General features: G+C 39.4%; 1 protein-coding gene across 8 annotated transcripts in view; it reads right to left on the bottom strand.

Moving 5' to 3' along the window:
- GRID1 (glutamate ionotropic receptor delta type subunit 1) overlaps nt 1–21,193 on the bottom strand; it is an 887,376-nt gene that overhangs the window by 208,588 nt on the left and 657,595 nt on the right. For all 8 annotated transcript variants that reach the window (XM_042459512.1, XM_042459516.1, XM_042459515.1 and 5 more), the window contains exon 5: nt 5,632–5,685. In XM_042459512.1, the coding sequence (XP_042315446.1) occupies nt 5,632–5,685 (54 nt within the window). The remainder of the gene's footprint in view (nt 1–5,631; nt 5,686–21,193) is intronic.

Here is a 21,193-nt window from a genome sequence, read left to right as displayed (position 1 = left end):
TCTTTAAGTGGATAACAGCTCAGATTGTTCATCTGGCCTTCTTGTCTCTTTCTACCTGGCTTTGATCGGTCTGCCCACCTATCTTGTCTCCTACATTTCTGCAGTCACTAAGAATGATAGTCATGGTATTCTACATGGGCAGACATTACTGTGTGATTTGCCCCATCACATTTGGGGTGTGGTGAGGTAACACCCCACTAAGTGTTACTCCTATTACTCCCTTAGCACCCTCAGGCTACTCCTTCACTGTTTGTTGGACCTACCTACTTCCAAATTGCTGTTTCTTGGATACAAATCCTTGTAGAAGTACCTACAAATATTGTGAAAATTGAACATAAGCCAGAGAAATAGCAAATGTAGGGGGAGATTGGGTGGGATGAAGCTCTCAATCAGACTTTTTAAATGCCTTTGATACTAAGCAGGTCACACTTTCTTTTACTTCTCTTCTATTTTAATTTCCCTGTGTATGTTTTCAAATCATCTGTCAATAGAGAGTGACCCCATGAACTTCATAGGGTGTTCTTAGAGAAGCAATAGTTGGAGGTTGTTTGCCAAAATGCCTTCCTACATTCAAGTACATGCTAACTTCCACTGCTGCTCAGTGAGTTGCATGATGAACACTCTTTCTAAAATAAATGCAAAGCACACACTGAGGCTGGCCTATTCTTTGTAGAAAAGGATACTGAAAAGCTCTGTGACTTGTCACTGAAAATTTGCTTTTAGTGAAATCTAAAGCCAGTGTGGAGATTCTTTCTCAGGTGAAACATCATAAAGACGACCGGCCATCAGACTAACAAGATTCCTCCGGGTGGTTTCATGTACCTTTAATATTTCTGGAGGTTTAATCTCTTACATGGAAAAGGTGGATTTATGTGTCAATCTGAAACAGCAGGTGTTCCCAAGGGGATGACAATCACATCCACATATGCCAATGGGCATGTTTTCCTATGACAAGGGAAAATGCAGCTTGCTATGGATTGAAGGTGGCATGCTCTGTTAACAGTGCATGTACTTTACAATCTGCAAAAATTCATGACAGAGTATCTGAAATTAGAATCATACCTGTAGGAGCTTGTCCTGTAACGGATGTAGGACAGAAGGATTTACATGATTATTTCCTCCAGATCCACATTAGAGTTTAAAATGATAACCTATCCAAACCTCTGTATTGGTTATGAGTCTAAAAATCTTCTGTAAACAAACGGCACAGCAAGTACTGTTGCAAAGAATAAGTCTAAGAATTAAGATACCTGTTTCATGTTAACTGTCAGATTCTAGAAACTAGTTTTCTGAATGTGAGAAATTATACAGCTCTTTATTTTAACTCAATTGAATTGTATAGGTTCCGTATAAGTTTGCAATTGGTAATGACAGGGTAATATTTATGTAGCAAATCATACTTATTCCTACCATAGCACACTTCCTAAGATGTTAATATCTTACACAGATTTTAATTTATTCTTCTCTCCTGACAACTGAGGCTGTTTAAATCTGCCTTCTGACCATGGCTCCTTATCCATATTTTGTTAGTGGTGATGGAAGCAAGAGAATATAGAAACATACACTCACCCACACAACATACAAGACTCATGCATATGCCTTTAGTTTTAGGTAGTGTATTTCAAAAACTCAACAAATAACAATAGTATAAATGCAGTAGAGCATATATAGCATGCTTATATTTATGTGAATAAGAGAATATACAGTGTACTTATATTTACGTGATTTCTTCCGTGCTTTTCCAAGTTATTGTTTTTTTTAAACTAAGCTATTACAGCAAAAAGAACAAGTTCCATAAACAACACAAGGAACAGAAAAGATTCATAATGGCTTTTTGGAGGTAGCAATTTTATACCTACCACCCCTTTTAATTTCCATGCATTACAGCTAACCAGACAAAAGCAATTTATAGTTACTGTTAACATATATGGCTCCCTTCCTCCAAATGATTAGTGAGAAGAGAAGGAGAAAATGAAATGTGAACCAAGAAGTCTGTAGTTAAGCGTGATGTTCCCTATATTAGCACAGAATAATGGATACACCACTCTCTTTATTTAAATATTTTATCAGCCTTAAGCACATAAAGAACATGTAATTATTATGCTATACAAATATATATAATAATGCTGCTTCCCCTAAGTGGCTAGAGATTTATAAATGTACATACAGGATTTCCCCCACTTCTGCTTATGCATTATGGTCCCTTCTCACTGCACAGTCTTTCAATGGTCTTTACAAAATAGAAGTTAAGATGATTAGGTTTACATCTGCGCACGCACACACACACACAATTGCACACCACAAATAAAGGACAATTATCCTTTCAACAGGATTTGGTGCATATACATTGTGAATGTGTACTACTTTCACACAAAACCAGATAACTGTCATGCAATCACTTCAATTCTGAAAATACAGATTATACCGGATCAGGCTAACACCTAATCTTCAGTAATATTCACAAACTGAAAAAGACTAGCGTATAATGGCTCTCCATGTAGGCTCGGTGTCTTCTTGGTTGTCAATGGTAACAGACTGCAAGCTTAGAGTTCATCAGTAGTTAATATCTGCATTTCTCAGGTTTCTACAGTGTGATGCTTTCTGCCTTTCAAGAGCAGTTAGTGGAGTAAGTCAGCTCGAGGAAGAACAAGATGACAGGCCTTGCCATTCCTGATTTTGTTTTCATCTTTGTCAGGCTGTCTGCTCCAGTCAAGAAGCCACATGGAAATGGAGCTGTTCAATTTACATTCTAGTATCACTCTGTCTGGAGAAAGACAACCTTCCTCTGTCATGAGAACTGAAAATAATATGATAGAGGTACCACTGCCACCGACCTAAATACCCTAAAGGCACCAGATCCCAGCTGATCTTGGAGGCTAAGCAGATTCAGTTCTGGTTAGTACTTAGATGGGAGACCACCAAGCAATATGAGGTGTATGGCTATATTTCAGTGGATGAAACTGGCAAAACTACCACTTAGAATCCCTTGCCTTTAAAAAAAACACCTATGAAATTCATGGCAACTTGAAGGCACATACACAACAGGCACCTTGAAGGTACATACACACACGTACACCCCTGCCAGAAAGTGTGTGTAGGACAGCTAGGCTAATTTTGGTTTTCTCAGACAGAATTTGCATACCCCACAGAGGAAACAATTTCAGCAAGCAGGTAGTTATGGAAAATAAAGAACTTGATTTACCAAGGAACACAAAACACTACACTTGAATGCTCACCTCTTTAGAAACATTTTAGAGGTCTTGTTAAAGTTGTTACTCAAATCTGTTTTTCATGGATGACATGGCTACATTTCATTTTCATTTGCTGGGGGAAATATCACAATAAACCACTCAGTGCAGGATCTACCAAATGAGGGAGATTTTCCATCACACCAGAAAGACTGTACTACACCACAGCAACCTCATAATCATCATAATACTGCTTCAGTTGATTTAAAAAAAAAACAGCCCTAAATTTAGCCCACAATTTTGCTTATATAGAGACTGCCTAGTTTCCTGGGGTGTCTTCTCCAAGCCAACACAGGAGCCAGTGTGTTTCATGTAAGGCAAAGGACAGATCATGCAATGCCTGCTGGCCTTTAGCAAATCCAAGAGACAACTATTACTCTGCTGAAGACCACCAGACACATATGTGGAGGAAAATGACATTCCAAGTTTTAGTGATTACAGCTGCACACAAGAGTGGTTTTGTCACAGGTTCAGATCCAGACATTGGTCAACCTGCCAGTTTGTTGATAAGCTAATAATAAATATTAGTGAACCAGTGTGGTGTGTTGGTTGGAGTGTTGTACAAGGACTTAGGGAGACCAGAGACCATAACCCTGCTCAGCCATGGAAACCCATTGGGGGACCTTAGGCAAGTTACATCCTTTCAGTTTAGAGAGGAAGATGATAGCAAATCTCCTTGTCATAAATCTTGTCAAGAAAATAATATGATCAGATCAAGATATCTTGGAGGCATATAACAATAATAAAGGTATTACCCAGTTCTGATCTCAACCTTAGAGGAAGGCAACAGCAAACATCCTTGTCATAAATCTTGTCAAGAAAATCGTATGATAGGAGCAACATATCTTGGAGGCATATAACAACAATAATAAAGGTATGGCCCAACTCTGATCTTTTAAATTTTACTTGGGGTCCTTATGGCTACATTTCTTTTCTATTTGCTTTCAAAGAGATGTGCATGAAGTCCTCAAAAAAAATTGTTCCCTCTTTTTTTGTTTTCCTTTTTGGTAAATTTTAAGATAACTTTGTTGTCCCTAACCTAGTCCACAAAGCTAAGCCTACATTAACTAGTTTTAATATTTCTAGCAAAATAAACACCCTCCCCCCAAAAAAAAATCCTACAAGCTCATTTTCGCATTAATCATTACTACTACATTTCACAACATGCTAGATTAAAATTTAATGGAGTCAATTAAAATTAATAAAAATGATCCAAAATAGACCAAATGCCCTCCAATTACCTCCCCAAAGGAATAAATTAAAGTAGCATGAAAAGTTGCTCTTTAATCAACCCATTAATACTGATGGTTTTTAATCATTTAAATAACAATGGCTAAAATCATTGTTAAAATGTTTAATAAATTAGGGAGAGATGTGGATCTTTAGCTTATTATTTCTAAGTTCTGCTGGAAAGAGAGAACCTGTGTAGTTGGTGAGCTAATCCAGAAAAAGAAAACTTGAGGAAGCTCCTCCAAACATACAGTTTAGCAGAAGCTAGTCAACTGCTGTTGCTGTAATTGTGTAGTCCACCCTTCCCTACCCAAGGAACTGCCACCAAATCCCACAACTTTGTAAAAAGAAATCCATGCAAAAACAGATACCAGGATCTGTCCCTGTGGGTGTCTCAGTTTTCTATCTATATTCTCGTTCCATCCCATTTTCATGTTGGCATTTATGAAAACTTTTGGGTGACCTTGGACAAGTCACATACTCTCAGCCTCAAGGAAAAAGCACTGCCAAGACTCCACTGAACAAATCTTGCCAGTAAAATCCCATGATATGCTCAACTTAGGGTTGCCATAAGTTGGAAATGACTTGAGGACACACAACAACAACAACAAAATAATGAATTTTCTGGTGATTATTTGGTGCTTACATTTAAAAATGCATGCATATTTTTTTTCTTTATGCATTTTTCCAGTGTACATGTTCACGTGTACATTTTGATATGGACTAAAGCACATTTGTGCACAATTTTGGTCATGCACTTTCAATAAAATCCCAAGGTATTGTGAACATTTGTCTCAACACAACTTATAACACAACACACAAATGGAATGTTGAAGCAAAGACACATTTTGTTCTGCTGTCAGTAATGGAGATACAGAAAGAGTACTTACATTTGGAATGGCAAATCCAACTAATTTCTCTCCCAACCCTAGTAAAATATGTTTGACCAGCGACAACAATGGGACAAAAGAAATGCATTTGCAAACCATGGAAAATGGTGGCTCTATTTCTCCTGCATGGAACACTATCTGTCTTCAGCCTCAGACACACACACACAAAAAAACAGATTTGGAAACAAAGTAGGAATAAAATGAATGGGGGGAAAGTAACAATGTGTAGTCAACTCATTATTTATGCATCTTCATACTCTTACCTCATTTACATAGACCCAGTGACTATCCTTTGAAGCCAAGTTGGTTTCCACAGCCTAGAGAAAGAAAAGAAAAAGAATAAACAAGTGAAAAAAAAGTTTCTCAAAACTTCCCAGTTAATGTATGCTTTGTGCTTCAACGAATGTATAATATGTATGTTTCTGGCAGTTTTCACTCTCATATAATGGTTATATAATTTAGTCACCTTCACTTCATTGTGATGCATGTTGCTACCTGCTATAGTAAAGCTGACAAGAGCAGAAAAATGCAGCATCCCACATCATTTATTCATTTACAGAAAAATCCACAAGAACATGGCTTAATTCAACCTGATATGTAAACCTTGTGGTGTTGTTTCTTAGGGCTCCATTTCTTCCCCTTATTTCATTTACCTAAAACACAAACCAAGTACATTTCAGCTGCAGATCATTTGTGAAAGATCAATGGAAAATATTGGTTCTTTTGGCCTCAAAATGAAGACTAAAATGATTAAAAATTCATAAAGCGTCAAGTGAGTTGTGCTCCAAGTATGCATCCTAATGACCACCTAATGGTTTTATCAATTCTTTTAATTTTTTTTATCAAGAAACTGGCATGTCATAATCTATTTCATAGACACAAAAGTTGAGTTTTAGACACTTATTCTACCAAGTACCTGATAACTGTATTCCTCCAGGGCATGACTCAACTTCTAAAGGGGAAGCTTCACTTATGCTGGCCCAGTGCCCCGCACTTCTCAATGGAGACTATCACACTCAGATGGGACAAGGTCAGGCTCGCTCCCCCATCTTTATCACATCCGGGGGGGGGGGTTATCATGTGAAAGCCTTTTATATCGTACGTACTGATCCTGTCATTATCCTGTCACTGAAGTGACATTGCATTAACACAAACTCTCATTAATGCAAATGCTAGGGCAATGCCACTTTAATCACAGGACAATGACAGAATCAGCACAACATCATTTGAATGGCTTTCACACGATCACTGTCACTCAAGGGTCACACAGTATATACATATCCAACTCCTTCCCAGGCAAGCATTCTCTGAAGATGCCCGCCACAGATGCTGGCGAAACGTCAGGAAGAAACTCTTCTAGAACATGGCCATGTAGCCCGAAAAACCCACAAAATAAAAACTGTCACTCAAGCTTTCTGGATGGGACAAGCATGACGTCGTATTAAAGTCCTTCCCGCATTTGCGTGGGAAGGACAGGACAGTGACAGGACAGGGACATCAATCATCAATAACAGCAACTTGGAAGCTTATCACACACATTATTTTCCCCGTTATGGGAATGGGAAGGAGACTCTCGGGGCCGCACGCAAGCGGGAAAAACCAGATTTTATTGCACAGCAAATTGTCCTCAAAATGGCCCCGTTCCATTCCGCGGCACCAAGCCGTCCCCATTCAGTGCTGAGAAGTATTAAATGTTCGGTTTGGAAGTTTTCTGACCAAGCAAAATGGTGCCCCTCAGCACTGAATGGGGACCTCCTGCGGAATAGAACGGGGCTATTTTGAGGACAATTTGCTGTGCGATAAAATCTGTTTTCTCCCAGCCATGCACAGCCCCGAGACTCCCATTCCCATAATAGGGAAAATAATGTGTATGATAAGGTCCTATGTCAGTTGCCACACTGTAGAATTAATGCAGTTTGTCACTGCTTTAACTGTCATGGCTCCATCCTATGGAATCCTGGGATTTGTACTTTTTGTGGCACCAACACTGACAGAAAAGGCTAAATGTCTCACAAAATTACAAATTCCAGAATTTCGTAATATTGAGCCATGGCAGTTAAAGTGGTGTCAAATTGCATTAATTCTGCAGCGTAAATACACCCTAAGTGATAATTGAGCAAAATTTTCTGCACATTTGTTACTTATGGCAAATCTTTAACTTGAAGCAAGGTGACTTGCTTATTTCTCATTATTGACAGAGTCACATTGTTTCAACTTTTGAAATGCTATCACTATAAGAAAACTGACATTTACCCATAAACAGGAAGTCCTACACAAGCTAGGAAAATGTCATGATAAAGCCTCATCTGGAAATACTCTGGCCTCCTTCCCACTTACAGATAAATTGGTGCATGATCTGAATCGATGGATCGATTCGACAGTGGAGCGTGGTTCCCACTACATTTAATAATAATAATAACAATAACAATAATAATAATAAATAATAATAAATTTTATTTATATCCCGCCTTTCCAATATTTTGATCAATATTTTGATTTGCCCCAATCACATTTTTCCCTCTAAAATAATCCACTTGTGGTTCACATTCATGCATGAATCGATTAATAATGAACTCGCTCCAGCCAGCCGAAGGGCAAATTTAAATCGATTCTGATCTGCATCTAGTTCACACTTGTGCAGAATCGTTTATCAAAAAAGACGCAGCAAAAATCAAAGTCAAAAAGATGCAGGTTAAATGGGTTTGGTGCATGGCTCCCCGAAATCACTTCAGCAATTGATTTAAGTGGGAACCTGGGTCATTTGAGCCAGTTCAAACGAATTGTGATCCGGTTTAAAAAGTAGTGGGAATGAGGCCTTTGAATGATAGAAGAAAAAGAAAATATGGGTTATGGAAGAGAATAGTCCCTCACTGCAATTGAGATGGGCTTCTTCTTGTTGTTATTTGCCTTCACGCCTACTTGTTGCCTAGGTGAACCTATCTGGGTTTCTGGCTGAGAGTATATGACTTGCCCAGAGTACCCCCATAGGCTTCCATGGTGTGAGATGGGATTCAACCCTGACCTCAAAAGTAATACTCCAATGCTCAAACCACTACAATCAAACAGATTATTTCTGGTAAATTTTAGTCTCAATGTAACACATGATATGGCTACCAAGCTCAGAATCCTTGTAGATTATGCAATTATTTCGGAGTTGAGTATCCCTAAAAACAAGCAAGCATTCTTCTGTGTCAAAAAATGTGGTTTTTAAGGATGTTGGACCCCACGTGTTTGATGCTAAAACTGAGCTCAAAATTTCCAATCTGGGGCCATCAAGATGGGCAAACTATAACTTCTACCATCCCCTGTAAGCATGCCATTCACTACAAGAACAATAGTCCATCCCACCTGGGGATCACTGATCTGGAGAATTCAGACATTGGCCTGTTACAGACTGCCCAAATAAGCTGCTCCGGGTCCTTGGAGGTATGCTATTAAAAGATGGCTGGGTCCTAAGAGTCTGGAGGTCGCTCCAAAGCCACACTCCATTCCTAAGCACTGGAGTGCAGCTTTGGTGCAGCTTCCGGATTCTTAGGATGCATGCATCATTTAAACAGCATACCTCCAAAGAGACCCGAAGCAGCTTTATTTGGGCAGTCTGTAACAGGCCTTACTCATCTTGTGTTGTTCTTAGACCACTAGGTTTAAAAAATGTGATGGATTTTTTTCATGGAAATATTTCTGTCTATGTACAGAAAGAGTTAGTCATTCATATACCATGTGTTTGCATGCATATGTGTGTGCACATCTATTTTTCATAACATCTCTAGTCTTAATTCTAGACTAATGGCCTGCAACATTTCCATCAAAAAGGAAAAACTGCTTTTAAGACAGATAGTGCATTAGAAGGTAGAGACTTTTCAGTTTTCATTTATTTCACTTTAAAATGCCCCCAAACACATCATTTCTGCAAATTTAGTGAGAAAGACATATGTTGAAATGGACAACCCAGTTTTGCTTGGATTTATCCCAAGCTAATTTAAACAGGAAGAATGCCCCCCCTTTCCTTTACATATACCCCTGTTAGTTGCAACTCATTAATGTAAGTCCTTGGAACAAGTCATTGAATTCTAGGTGGCAATAATGGCATGGATCCTGAGAAACATGAATAAAAGGCCATAGATGAACCCTTATTAAAGAGGACTCCCTGCCCACTGTTGTACAGTTCAAGGCACTGAAAACCTACTCCTAAAGGTTAGGAAAATGATGTGGTGATGTATCCCTGGTCGGCTATGGGATCAGTACTGCCTGGGGACGGAGCTGTGTGATAGAATCTATCTCTGGTGCATTTACATTCCATGCCTAGCACAGGAATAAAAGCTGGTGCACTAATCTCCTTTGACTTTATTGAGAATTAAAGGGGATAGGTGTGCGTTAGAATCATTACTTCAAGCCCAATAAATTTACCTACGCAGAACCTAGCACAACAGGTGTGTAGCTAGGGGTTATTTCATTTTTAAATTGCACTAATTGGTTTTAATTACTTTCAATATGCCTATCTATTTAGCTTCTAGTACCATCTCCAAAAAGGATGTAGCATGTAGCAGACTCTCATAGCAAGATCACAGATATGCAGTCAACACAATTCAAAGCCACAGATTATTATTTCAAGGGACTATGCCAGTGGTGGCGAACCTATGGCATGCATGCCAGAGGTGGCACTCAAAGCCTTCTCTGTGGGCATGCATGCTGTTGCCCCAGCACAGAGTTTACCAGAGTTCATTACTAGAAAGCCAGAGGGAGTGACATTTTGCAATAAATAAGTGGGTTTTGGGTTGCAGTTTGGGCACTTGTTCTGCAAAAAGTTCACCATCACTGGACTATGCTGTGGAAAGTGCTTCCATTGACATGGAGAGCCCTCTTCCTTGTTGGGTTTTAGGGGTGTATTATGACAAGAAGTATGCCAGTGGTGGCAGCAGCAATGGTTTACCCTCAAATGAGGCAGACTTAACATATCCAGCTTTGATAGCTGTGTATCTTGTATGTTTCAGCATACCAAAGCTAAGGGCTATTCTAATTTATGCTAGATACATTTGCTAGTAGTGTATAAAAGCAAACCCATGTATATGGAAATCTTGCAAGACCTTCAATGTGGTTTTATTTTACATATCTCAAATGTCACACATTATTTATATGCATGTTAACTACAAGTTAATTGCAGAGCTATCAGGAAGAAACATTACTCTAAAGCCAAACATTTCACATCAACTAAGTTACAAACTTCTGGAAAACTGCTTGGAATTTTAGCAACATGCTTTATGTTGGTGGTTTTGAAGTCATACATATGGCTGAATATTTTAAGCTCCACTTGCTGCTTATTTACATATCATTGGTCTGCCAAACAAAAGAAAAAAGCTATATTATACACTTGGCACAAAGAATCCTCTCAGTGTCTTTCAAACTTGCCACTTTCTCTATAGGTATGCCTTCCTAGTAATCTCTGCATATTATACAAGTCCCTATGGCATGCATCCAGTTCCATCAAGGCACTTGGCCAATCTGCTGGCCCTAACTATTATTCTACTTGGAATAATGAAAATGCACCCAACACAACCAAGAGACTGTGTGGTACAGGAAAAGATCAACGATGGTGGATAAGCTGTTTTTCAAGAGATCATGCCTGCTATTATTGACTTTATTTTCTCAAGGTCATTTCAAAAAAATGTCATGGAGCTCTATGGTCTCTGGAGCACAATATGAGTATCATTGTTAGTGTGGTGCAATTTCTGGAGATAGCTACCATCTTAGCACCCCTTTGCAAAGAAAAGGCAATTCTGACTGAAATGGGAATATTAATGGTGAATGTGTGGTCCTACGGACATTGTTGTGTTTCATTTCCCATGTTCCATCACTATCAGTTATACTGGCTAGGGCTGATAAAAGTTGTAGTCCTACATCTGGAGAAGTGCACATTTTCCATTCCTGCTTTAGGAACTTGCCTCTTTGCTCAAAAATGTGGAGAAATGCTTGCGAAACCAAATATAGATGACAGGCATGTAGTAATGAGAAGTCATTTGTGCCAGGATGAACACACCTGATATGCACCCCCTAGACTTTTGTGTGTACCTGAATGCAGTTCACCTAAAGAATCCACCCCAGACATGGTGCGGCAGTCATCTTTCCCCCAGTACAATGTAGTGATATGCCTTGTTCTCTTGCCATGATCCAGGAGTATATATGGTAATGTGCTGATACATGGCAGCAGTTGTGAGCACTGGCTGCTCCAAGCAGTACTTATCTGTTTAAAACAACAAAAAGGGGGAAAAGGTTTATAAGGTATAATGCCATAAAAAGTAATTTCCTTTGTTTGGAAAAGTGGAACCAAACAAAATGGGTAGAATTTTTTCTCCAAAAAATCTGAGGAAATGGGAAAGGATGGATTTAACACTGAAAACTGAAAAAATGACATGAACCAGAATTAGACTGATCTATCCATTTTGAAGAGTGTGAATGAAACCTTTCCAGAAATAGATGTTTTGAAGAAAAACCTATTTTCAGGGTGATCTGCCTCCTGTCAATTTTTATGATAAATCACCGCTCTGCATTTACAGTAAATTAATTTCCAGTACCCACTAGATGATGCTCACGCATTCCAACATTTCATCTTGGCTGATGAAGAATAATTTCTGGTCCATTTTAACAGCTACAGAAAGTTTAAATGTTCACAGCTCATTCAAAATGTATTAGTACTGTTTTCCGTGGAAGCAACTGTATGTCTATACTGATTCATTTTAAAAGGACACATCAAAAGGATAAACTGTAATGAGCAATTGATATTGCCATGTTCCTATATTTTCTTTTTCATAGTAATGCTGGGTCTTAGCTCCACCTGAAATCCATACTGTCTGCTATTTTGAGGAAGGGTTCAGAACATAAGGCTAGGCCTACTAAAGTTTAGACTACAGCCCAGAGTAGAGTCACTGCTTCATTCAGACAGAAGCCTCTAGCCACCACTGCTCCCTATTATTTTGCTGCAGGTAGTAAAACAGGATCACCTCCCTACTGAAATCAATAAAACTGAAAATGCATTTTGAGCAGATGGTGTCTTTAGTATCAACATGGCTGCAAGTTACCAGAGCATATTTCATCAGCCTTTTGCAAGTGGAATTTATCTCACAAACACCCAAGAGAAAAAAGAAGTTCAGATTACAGCAATAGCAAGTACATTTCGATGCTGCTTATCAGTGCACTTAAGCACTAAGTAGTTTACAGTGTGTAAGCTAATTGCCCCTGACAAGCTGGGTACTCATTTTAGCTGAGTGGACCTTGGAGCTCTGCCTGGGATTGGACTCACAACTCTGTGGCTATGAATGGCTGCAGTACAGGCATTTAACCACTGCACCACCAGGGCTCCTTAAAACACTGTTTCTTTCAAGAAACAGTGTTTTAGCATTCAACATTCTTGCATGATATTGTTGTAATTGAATCAATTTTTTTTTCTTGTGTTGGCTAAGGGGAGCTTTACAACGGAAAGTGACCAGAAAGAAACTAGTCACCAACAGTGGCTCTGCAGACAAAAATAAAGAGCATTGTGGTGCCTTTTCAAAATTCTTCCAGTTTTCGTTGCAATTAAGTTACTTTTTCCTGAACAATTACTACATGGATGCTGATAGTGTGAAAAAGGCCCACACCTGTCATCTAGTGGGGCTTTTCGAGCAACAGGCAGGTTGATCGATGCCTGGATCCAGACCCTAGTTCAGCTGTAATCAATAAAGTTATGGCCTGTTTTTCTCCAGTTGTGTGTTTCTGTGTGGTTATTGAATTATACCCTTGGTCAAACAATAACAAATAATTGTTCATGTTCTAATAATAAAAAACACCACTTTATATTAGCCCTTCTTGTTCCACCTGCTTTTCCTCACTGCTGACCATACCCTTTCTCTTCCAATATATTTCTGGCTCTTTCAGGTAATCTCTTTTGTTAACCTTTTTGCTTTCAAAGCCCAGGTAGTTGGGTCATGGAAATTTCCTTTCAGCTGCACAGGAGCTGGTCATGAATAACTAATTTACATAATTGTGGGACAACAGCTTAACAACCCCTGTATATTGTGTCAATTTGCAGAGCTACACACACAGGAAAAAATATATCAAACATAAGATCATATAAAACAATGCAAACCTGACTGTTTAATATTTATAAATGGTAAGACACAAGAAGTTAGAGTAAGAGTGCTATTGATATGATGTCTACTAAAGAAACAAGCCTAGTTCTGTTCTTATGGATTTAACTTGTTTATGGTTGCAGTCTAAGCAACTAGAACATATCTGTCCATCATTTAGCCTCTCACAACTAGATATGTGAGATGTTTTCATTGGAGAAGAATGGTCACGGCCCAATGGACTACATCCAGTAATAGATGGCTCTGTAGAACAAGAAGGAATAATTCTCTGTCTCTGTGTAGCTGCTGCCCATTGTCAACAGGACCCTTTCAGTGTATCTGTTGGAAGATTTTTGCATTCTCTTTCCCCCTCATTAGACAGAAATTAAATAGTGGGTTTCCTGCATGCAAATCCCTCCCCCCTCTCTCTCTCTCATTCAAACTAACCATGGCCCCATACAGACAGGCGAAAATAAAGCTGCTTTGGTTCACTTTGAGGTATGCTGTTTAAATGATGCATGTGTCCTAAGAGGCTGGAAGCTGTGCGAAAGCAGTACTCCAGTCCTTAGGTCTGGAGCGTGGCTTTGGCGTGATTTCCGGACTCAGGATGCATGAATCATTTAAGCAGCATACCTCAAAGTGACCTGAAGCAGCTTTGTTTTGATCTGTCTGTTTGGGCCAATAGTTAGACGAGAGCACATTTTTCCTACTTTGCTAAATTTAAAGCTAAATTCTAACAGGCTTGGCTTTGATATTTTGATATTTGAATATTTTTGTTTTGTAGCAAAGGTTGAAGCCTTGAGAAACTTAAATTACCCCACAGTATTCCTCTGCCTGGGCCAGTTCTCTGAGCCTATCAAATCTGTTCTGGGAGGTGACACATCCCTGAAGGGTAGATCAGAACAGTGGAAGGTACCGATGTGGAGCAACAGAATTGCCTGCTCCTGGTTTTGAGGACGGAGGTGCTTCCAACAATGCATTACACTGTTGGACTTAAGGATGTAAACCTTTACCTTACTGTTTGATCCTTGCATGCAAGGCTGACTAATTTTCACAGGTTTCTCTCTGCTAAAAGAGAAAATGACATTTTCTGCACACTATTCTACTGGTATTTATACATAGTAAAGTATTTCATGCAGAAATACAGGTTGTGTTTATGTGTAGTAAAAATCATGAAGTGATGAAAATGATACTTGAACTGTGGCGCCATGTTCACATATGAAGGTGGCCACTTATTACTGCAATTAGATATATATCCAGGTCATACCCTTGTGATTCAAAATGTTGTATCATCTGTAAATACCTCAAGCGGACTGTCAATTTTAGGATCGCAGTGTCCAGCAGGACATACTATATTAAGCAATATATCACCTGCCAGCCCTCCAATCTTATTTATGTGATTGAATGAAAGCATACAGGTTGTCATCTACAATATGTGGGCATTAGACAACTCACTATTGTCTACTAAACTGTTATGCTACTATAACTGCTACTCAGTTTCATCTTTGGCAACTGAAGAAGGCAGAAATCAAAACATTCTCCTCTTAATATACATTTTAAGTTCTGTTTGTTAATTGGTTCAATACATACAGACACAATTGGAGGATGTCATCTGCACTGATTGTTCAGGGAAACAGGTTTTGCGTAATGTACTGGACTTTGTTGCTCCTTTAATTTGTTTTAACTGCTTTCACTTTAGTGATAGTTTAATTGCTTTTCAGATATAGGTCAGCACCAGCACTTTGAATTCTGTCTGGAAATGGACAGCCAGTCATTGTTACTGTTGTAACAAGGGAGTTGTGTGCTCCCTAGCCAGCCCTGGTTAACGATTTGCTTCTAACTCTTTGGACTAGCTGAAGTTTCTGAACATTCTCCGAAGGAAGCCCCCACATCAAACACATTATAGTAATCCAAATAGGTTGTAACTCAGGCATGTGACACTGTAGCCAGGTCTGATGTCTCAGACCTGGCTACAGTGACACACAAGCTTTAACTATGCAAATACACTCTTGGCCGCTGCTGAGACCTGAATGTCAAAGTTTAGAATTGAATCCAGGAGCATACCCAAGCTGTGCCTTCAGTGGGCATGTCATCCATATAGCACAGGCTGAATCCCTATTCCCTGAGTTGCCTTTTAACTGACCAGGGCACCTCAATCTTGTCAGGAGTAAGTTTTAATTGTTTCATCTTTAATCTGTTTCCTTACCAGGGACAGGCACCAGTTTAGGATCAAACAGCTTCCCTCAATCGAAGTGGAAGGAAATAATAGAGTTGGGAGTCATCAGCATTGGACCCCAAAACTCTGGACAACTTCTCCCAGCAGTTTCATCTATATGTGAAATAGTATGAGGGCTAGACCTACCATATATACTCAACTATAAGTTGACCTCATGTATAGGTTGAGGGCAGGTTTTGAGACCAAAATTATTGATTTTGATATGACTCATGGATAACTTGAGGTTAAAACTTAGGAGCATGTAACAAAGAATCTTAAGGATGAATCAAAGAAAAACAATGGCAAAGAACTTACAAAATTCCAGCAGGCATAACTGTTTACGCTCAGAGAGAACAGAAGAGGGGTCAGTGGTTCCATGACAACTTACTCTCTTGGCTTTCACCAATGGATGGTCCCTTTTCTGATAAGAGTCAAAGTACAGTACATTGACCTGTGAATAAGTCGACTTTGTTTGGGTTAAATTTTAGACTAAAAGTTCTAGACTTATACATGAGTATATACAATAAGCTCCGAAGGATCTCACGGGCCAATAGCCAGGGGGTTGAATGGGAATTCCCCAGCACCACCTCCTGGATTCACCCTTCCAGAAAGCTCCCATCCTATGGCAATTTTCACATGATTGAAAATGCATGTGTAAACCAGTTGTGACTGGGAGGAGGAAGGAAACCAGGGTGTAAGCTGAAGAATGGAATTGAAAGAGTGGATGGAACATCCTCATGAAGAGGAAAGGAGGAGAGAGGGGAAAGGAGAAGCTAACAGGGAGGCAGAGAGGAACCAGGGGAGACAGTCAGGAGAGAGAAGGAGATGGGGGAGGAGGGAATAAGAAGGCAGGGAGAGGAGGACATGAGGAGGGAATGCAGAAGATTAACACAGACGGAAGCTGCTGTGGGGAGGGAAAGGATAGACTTTTGGATCCCAGGGAGGGCTGACTGGCCTGCAGTTTTGCAGAGAGGGCAAGGACACCCAGGCATTGGCACTCACACACAGGTGAATCTGCAAGACCCTCACTGGGAAGGAGATTTGGGACTAATAGCTCGGTGTGAAGGGCTCTCAGACAGAGAAATCCTGGGTTATTCCCCCTCAGATGGAGATAATTTAGCGGGAGTCTGGTGGGATGAAAGAGGACAGCAGTGGGAACCAAGACCTCATTTATTAGAGACATCTTAGTGGAAAGCGGCAGAAAAGTGTTTCCAAACAGCTATATATATTGCCAAAGAAACCTGGCTAAAGGCTAAAGGAAAGAGGAACCACCATTTAAAGGAGGAGGACACTCCATTTACTTTACTTTATAGGTCTGAAGCAAGACCTGGAAAGGACTTTTAAACTCTAGTGCGTTAGCTAATAAAAGTTTGTGGGAGCACCCAAGAGGCCACGTGTGTTTGTTTAGAAGATGGAAGCAAGTGGAGCCACACTCCTCCTGGGGAAGAGAGGTCCAGCTTCACCAGTCCATACTTTGTTTTCAATGGTGGGCATGTGACTAAGAAGATATTTTGAGGAATATTTCAAAGCATGGAAGGATAGCAGCGAGGCAACTCATAACAGTTTTGTCTCCTGGAAAAAATGTAGTACCATGCTGGCAACTGATATTATGCTGACTTCATGAGAAATTCCTAATGAACACACCAAATTTAAATCTGGCATTGCCATTCCTGCTAAATGAGTCTTATAAAATAACATCTTGCAGTACTGCCACCCCATTGATCCAATTATAGAACAATTAAATTTTTCCTCTGCATTTGCAGAATGCATATATGCCATAAAACGCATCAAGACTACACAGATATATGTGGGTAAGTGGATGAGATGAATGTATTTTGTGATGGTATGTTATAGACGTATGTTTTATGTTTTTGATGTTATGTGGAAACTATAAATAATAATATTTTTAAAAAGACTACACAGATAGACTAGGAAACATTTTCTAAATATAACTTGCAGCTGAGTAAATTCTACATATGCTTTCAGATACACTCACACTCTCACTGCCAATGTGGGTGCACACACATTAGTCAAAACATATATATATTTACACAAGCTCTTGGCCCTTGGAGAAAAATACCACACAGGCAGTTAGGCCACTGAACTAGAAGGTACTCAGAAGAAATGTGACTGCTGCCGCACAAGCCTTAGGGGAAGCGCTGGATTTCAAAAAGCACATAAGCCAATCCAAATTGCAGTAACACTCCTGGAGTTAATATCGAGTTGACATTTCTATTAGAAACTCAGACATCGTAGGTTTAATATCTCCATCATTCCAAATTGCATCGTCCCCGAACTTGGCAGGCAGGTTGTCAGCCTCGGTGCTGTTTCTTGATCCCAAGCTAAACTGTTTTTAAAAGATTAAGGTGTTTTTAAATTTTTAAGGCAATAGGGGCTAAAGTGGCAGTCTTTCACCATTCAGATAAGGACTTTATAACACAACCCTCATTATTTATTAAAGGCTAGGGGAGAATGAAAAGCACTTTATTTGTTCAACTTGTGCTCCAGATGTTTAATACTGATTCTTGAACTTGAAACCAAGGATAAATGAAATTCTAATAAAGTATTTCTAGGGGCACAGAGTCTTTATATGGTGCAATGTGTATGTATTGGATTATGGAGCCAACAAATCTAATGTAACCCCATTCCAGAACAATCTGACTCATTGCAAATTAAATTGTTCAGCGATTTAACAGCATAATGTCAAAGTTCAACTTAAATGTCAAATTCTGAATTATTTTGACACTACATTGTAAGTTTACTTGTAGGCATTATTCACTATCATAGTTAATATTCAGAAATTTATTATATTTGAATCTCAATGGGAACGATATTGGAGCAATGCGGGTCGAATTCGCGTTCAAATGGAAACGATGCACCCATGATTCGCATCGTGACCTGTGTTATAAGCCAGTGGGAATGACCCCATTGTATGGGGGTTTTTTTGGAAGGGGGGGGGAGTCTTACATATATTTTCGTGCAAGCTTGCAATGATTGTTGTGCCTCTCTAACTTTACCTACCCACTTTCAACATAATGTAACCAGTAGGTAATTCACCGTAAAAATAAAATAAAAAACTGTAAATGTTGCATGGACATGGTGTACTGGACAATCTGTGTATGGGCAAATAAAGTTTTGCACAAAAAAAATTCTGAAGACCAAAAAAAAAAACCCCAAAACAAAAAACAAAAAAACCCACCTCATGTTAATACACCATTTTTTCAACAAAGTCTTCATATGTTAATGTGTTCCTGTTTGGGGCCATTCATAACATCCTACTATGCAAACATTAACTACACTCAGTGCAAACATATCTGAAAAGCAGAATGGCATGTTTGGGTGTAGTAACATGGGCTACTCTCTCTACAGAAATACAGTGAAGGAGTCATGTACAGTGCACCCATGTCATACACAGGCGTGATATACGCAGCTTTCAGCATATTTTCACCAGAAGGAGCAGCGCCATGTGCTGGAAAGTTTAATGGAGCTCAAGCATGCAATGAATTTCTCTTATGTGGAGGGGGTCCAGAACAGATCCCCCGCATAAGGGAAGGGACCACTGTAATGCAGTTATGATAAGTATTATATAAGCAGAATTTGTTGTGTGCCTTCAAGCCTTTTCCAACTTCTGGTGACCCTAAGGCAAACCTAGCATGAGGTTTTCTTGCCAAATATCTTCAGAGGGTGTTTGCCATTGCCATCCTTTGAGGCTGAGAGTGTGTGACTTGCCGAAAGACACCCAGTGGGTTTCCATGGCTGGGTCAGGATGTGAACCTTGGTTTCCAGAATCTTAGTCCAGTGCTCAAACCACTATGCCAACCTGGCTCTGTAGAACAGAACAGAACAGAACAGCAGCAGAATAGAAACCACAAATGTATGCATGAAGCAGCTGCCAACCTGCCAACATGTGCAATGTTACTGTGTTTTAGTATTTACTTTCTATGGTTTCCCTCTTGTTTATTGAAAAGAAAAAGCACCTCAGAAAGATTCAGCTGTAGTTGATGGGCACAAAACAGTACGAGTTTGTGACACCCGGACTGAACTACATTATTTTGTAACTGACAATAACTGGCTCATTTCTGTTGATTGGAACACTTTTTATAAAACACATATCTGAATCTCCCATTTAGCTATCAAGCCAGAAAGATCCCAACATTTTCTCTTTTCTAAGCCTCTCTTTATTATTTCAGTGTTTCCACCTCAGGCCAAAAAGCCAAATGGGTAATATAGCAAATGGGGTTGGCTGTGTTTGCAAAGTGGCAATAATGCCAAAGCAATTCTCTCCCATTTTACATTTCACAACTTGGAAGAAAAGAAATAGAGGGAAGTAAAATAGCAGCCTCACAAAACAGTCCAGTGTGTGAATTTGAGAGTGATTTTGGCCTCAGGTCACATACAACTTACCTGATGGGCAGTATGGAAGTACAAACTTGGATTCCTCCAAAGGAGTTAACTGATGCAAATGCATTAATAAGAACAGTTACTCTAACAACTGTACTGAAATATTAAACTGCCTGTATCATGTAAACTAATTACGATCTTGGCTCTTGTGAGTTTGGTCGCATTTCGTGATTGCTTACATTAAGTGTTCACAAAGAAAACAATGTAAACAGATTATGCACATATGGTTTGATTCTTTCTTGACGCATATCTTGTACAGTCATTTGGGTGTAGGCAAAGTAGCAGTGAAATGAGGCAACTACACATATTACAGGCCTATACATATTAACTAAAAATTAAGTTCCGCTGAATAAAATGGGAATTAATCTTAGATAAAAAGGGAAATATTGTAACTCGAGCATTTGAAGCCAGTTTGCACAAGAAAGTATTAACCTGTGTGTGGGTAGGTGGGAGGGGAAAAACTACATCAACCTAGATACCCTGAATACAAAGTCACTCCTATGAATTTTAAATTATAGAACTAGCTGACAGAGATTGGCCCATCTGCAGAGATACCAATAAATATCTATGATTTTCCCTGTTTCTGCTGCAAGAAACTATACATTTTCTGGTGTGGATGAGTGTCCTAGACAGGCAGTAGGTCTGAAAATATTATCATTTGATCCATGCGGGGAAACAATGATTAAAGGCAGACGATGATGCACAGCAGCAATTCAGATCTGTATCATATTGCTGCGACATATTTTCCTATTTTAACTGCATTCGACTGATTTAACCAACAAGTCAATCAGCAAAAGGTGGCAGGATGTAGCAACAAGGAACAAGAAACCAGTGACAGACAGGTGGTCCTTGTACCGCGCATAGCTGCTAGAGGCAGCATGAAAGTGTCCCACCATTATGCAGTTCCAGTGGGACTTCTATTCCTTAGTTGAGTTTTCCCTAGACTAGTGCCCTTAAAAACAGATTAAATAAAATACCTCTAATTCATCATCAAAGAGACCAGTGGGCTTGGAGATGACTAGCACTATAGCACTCACATCACAAATAGATAATGTTAAATGGCATCAGTACTGTATTCAGTACTGTAAATACAGTGCACCCTTGCCTTAT

The sequence above is a fragment of the Sceloporus undulatus genome, chromosome 3, assembly GCF_019175285.1.
Source record: "Sceloporus undulatus isolate JIND9_A2432 ecotype Alabama chromosome 3, SceUnd_v1.1, whole genome shotgun sequence".
Lineage (NCBI taxonomy): Eukaryota > Metazoa > Chordata > Lepidosauria > Squamata > Phrynosomatidae > Sceloporus > Sceloporus undulatus.
This window is presented reverse-complemented; position numbering and strand designations above follow the sequence as displayed.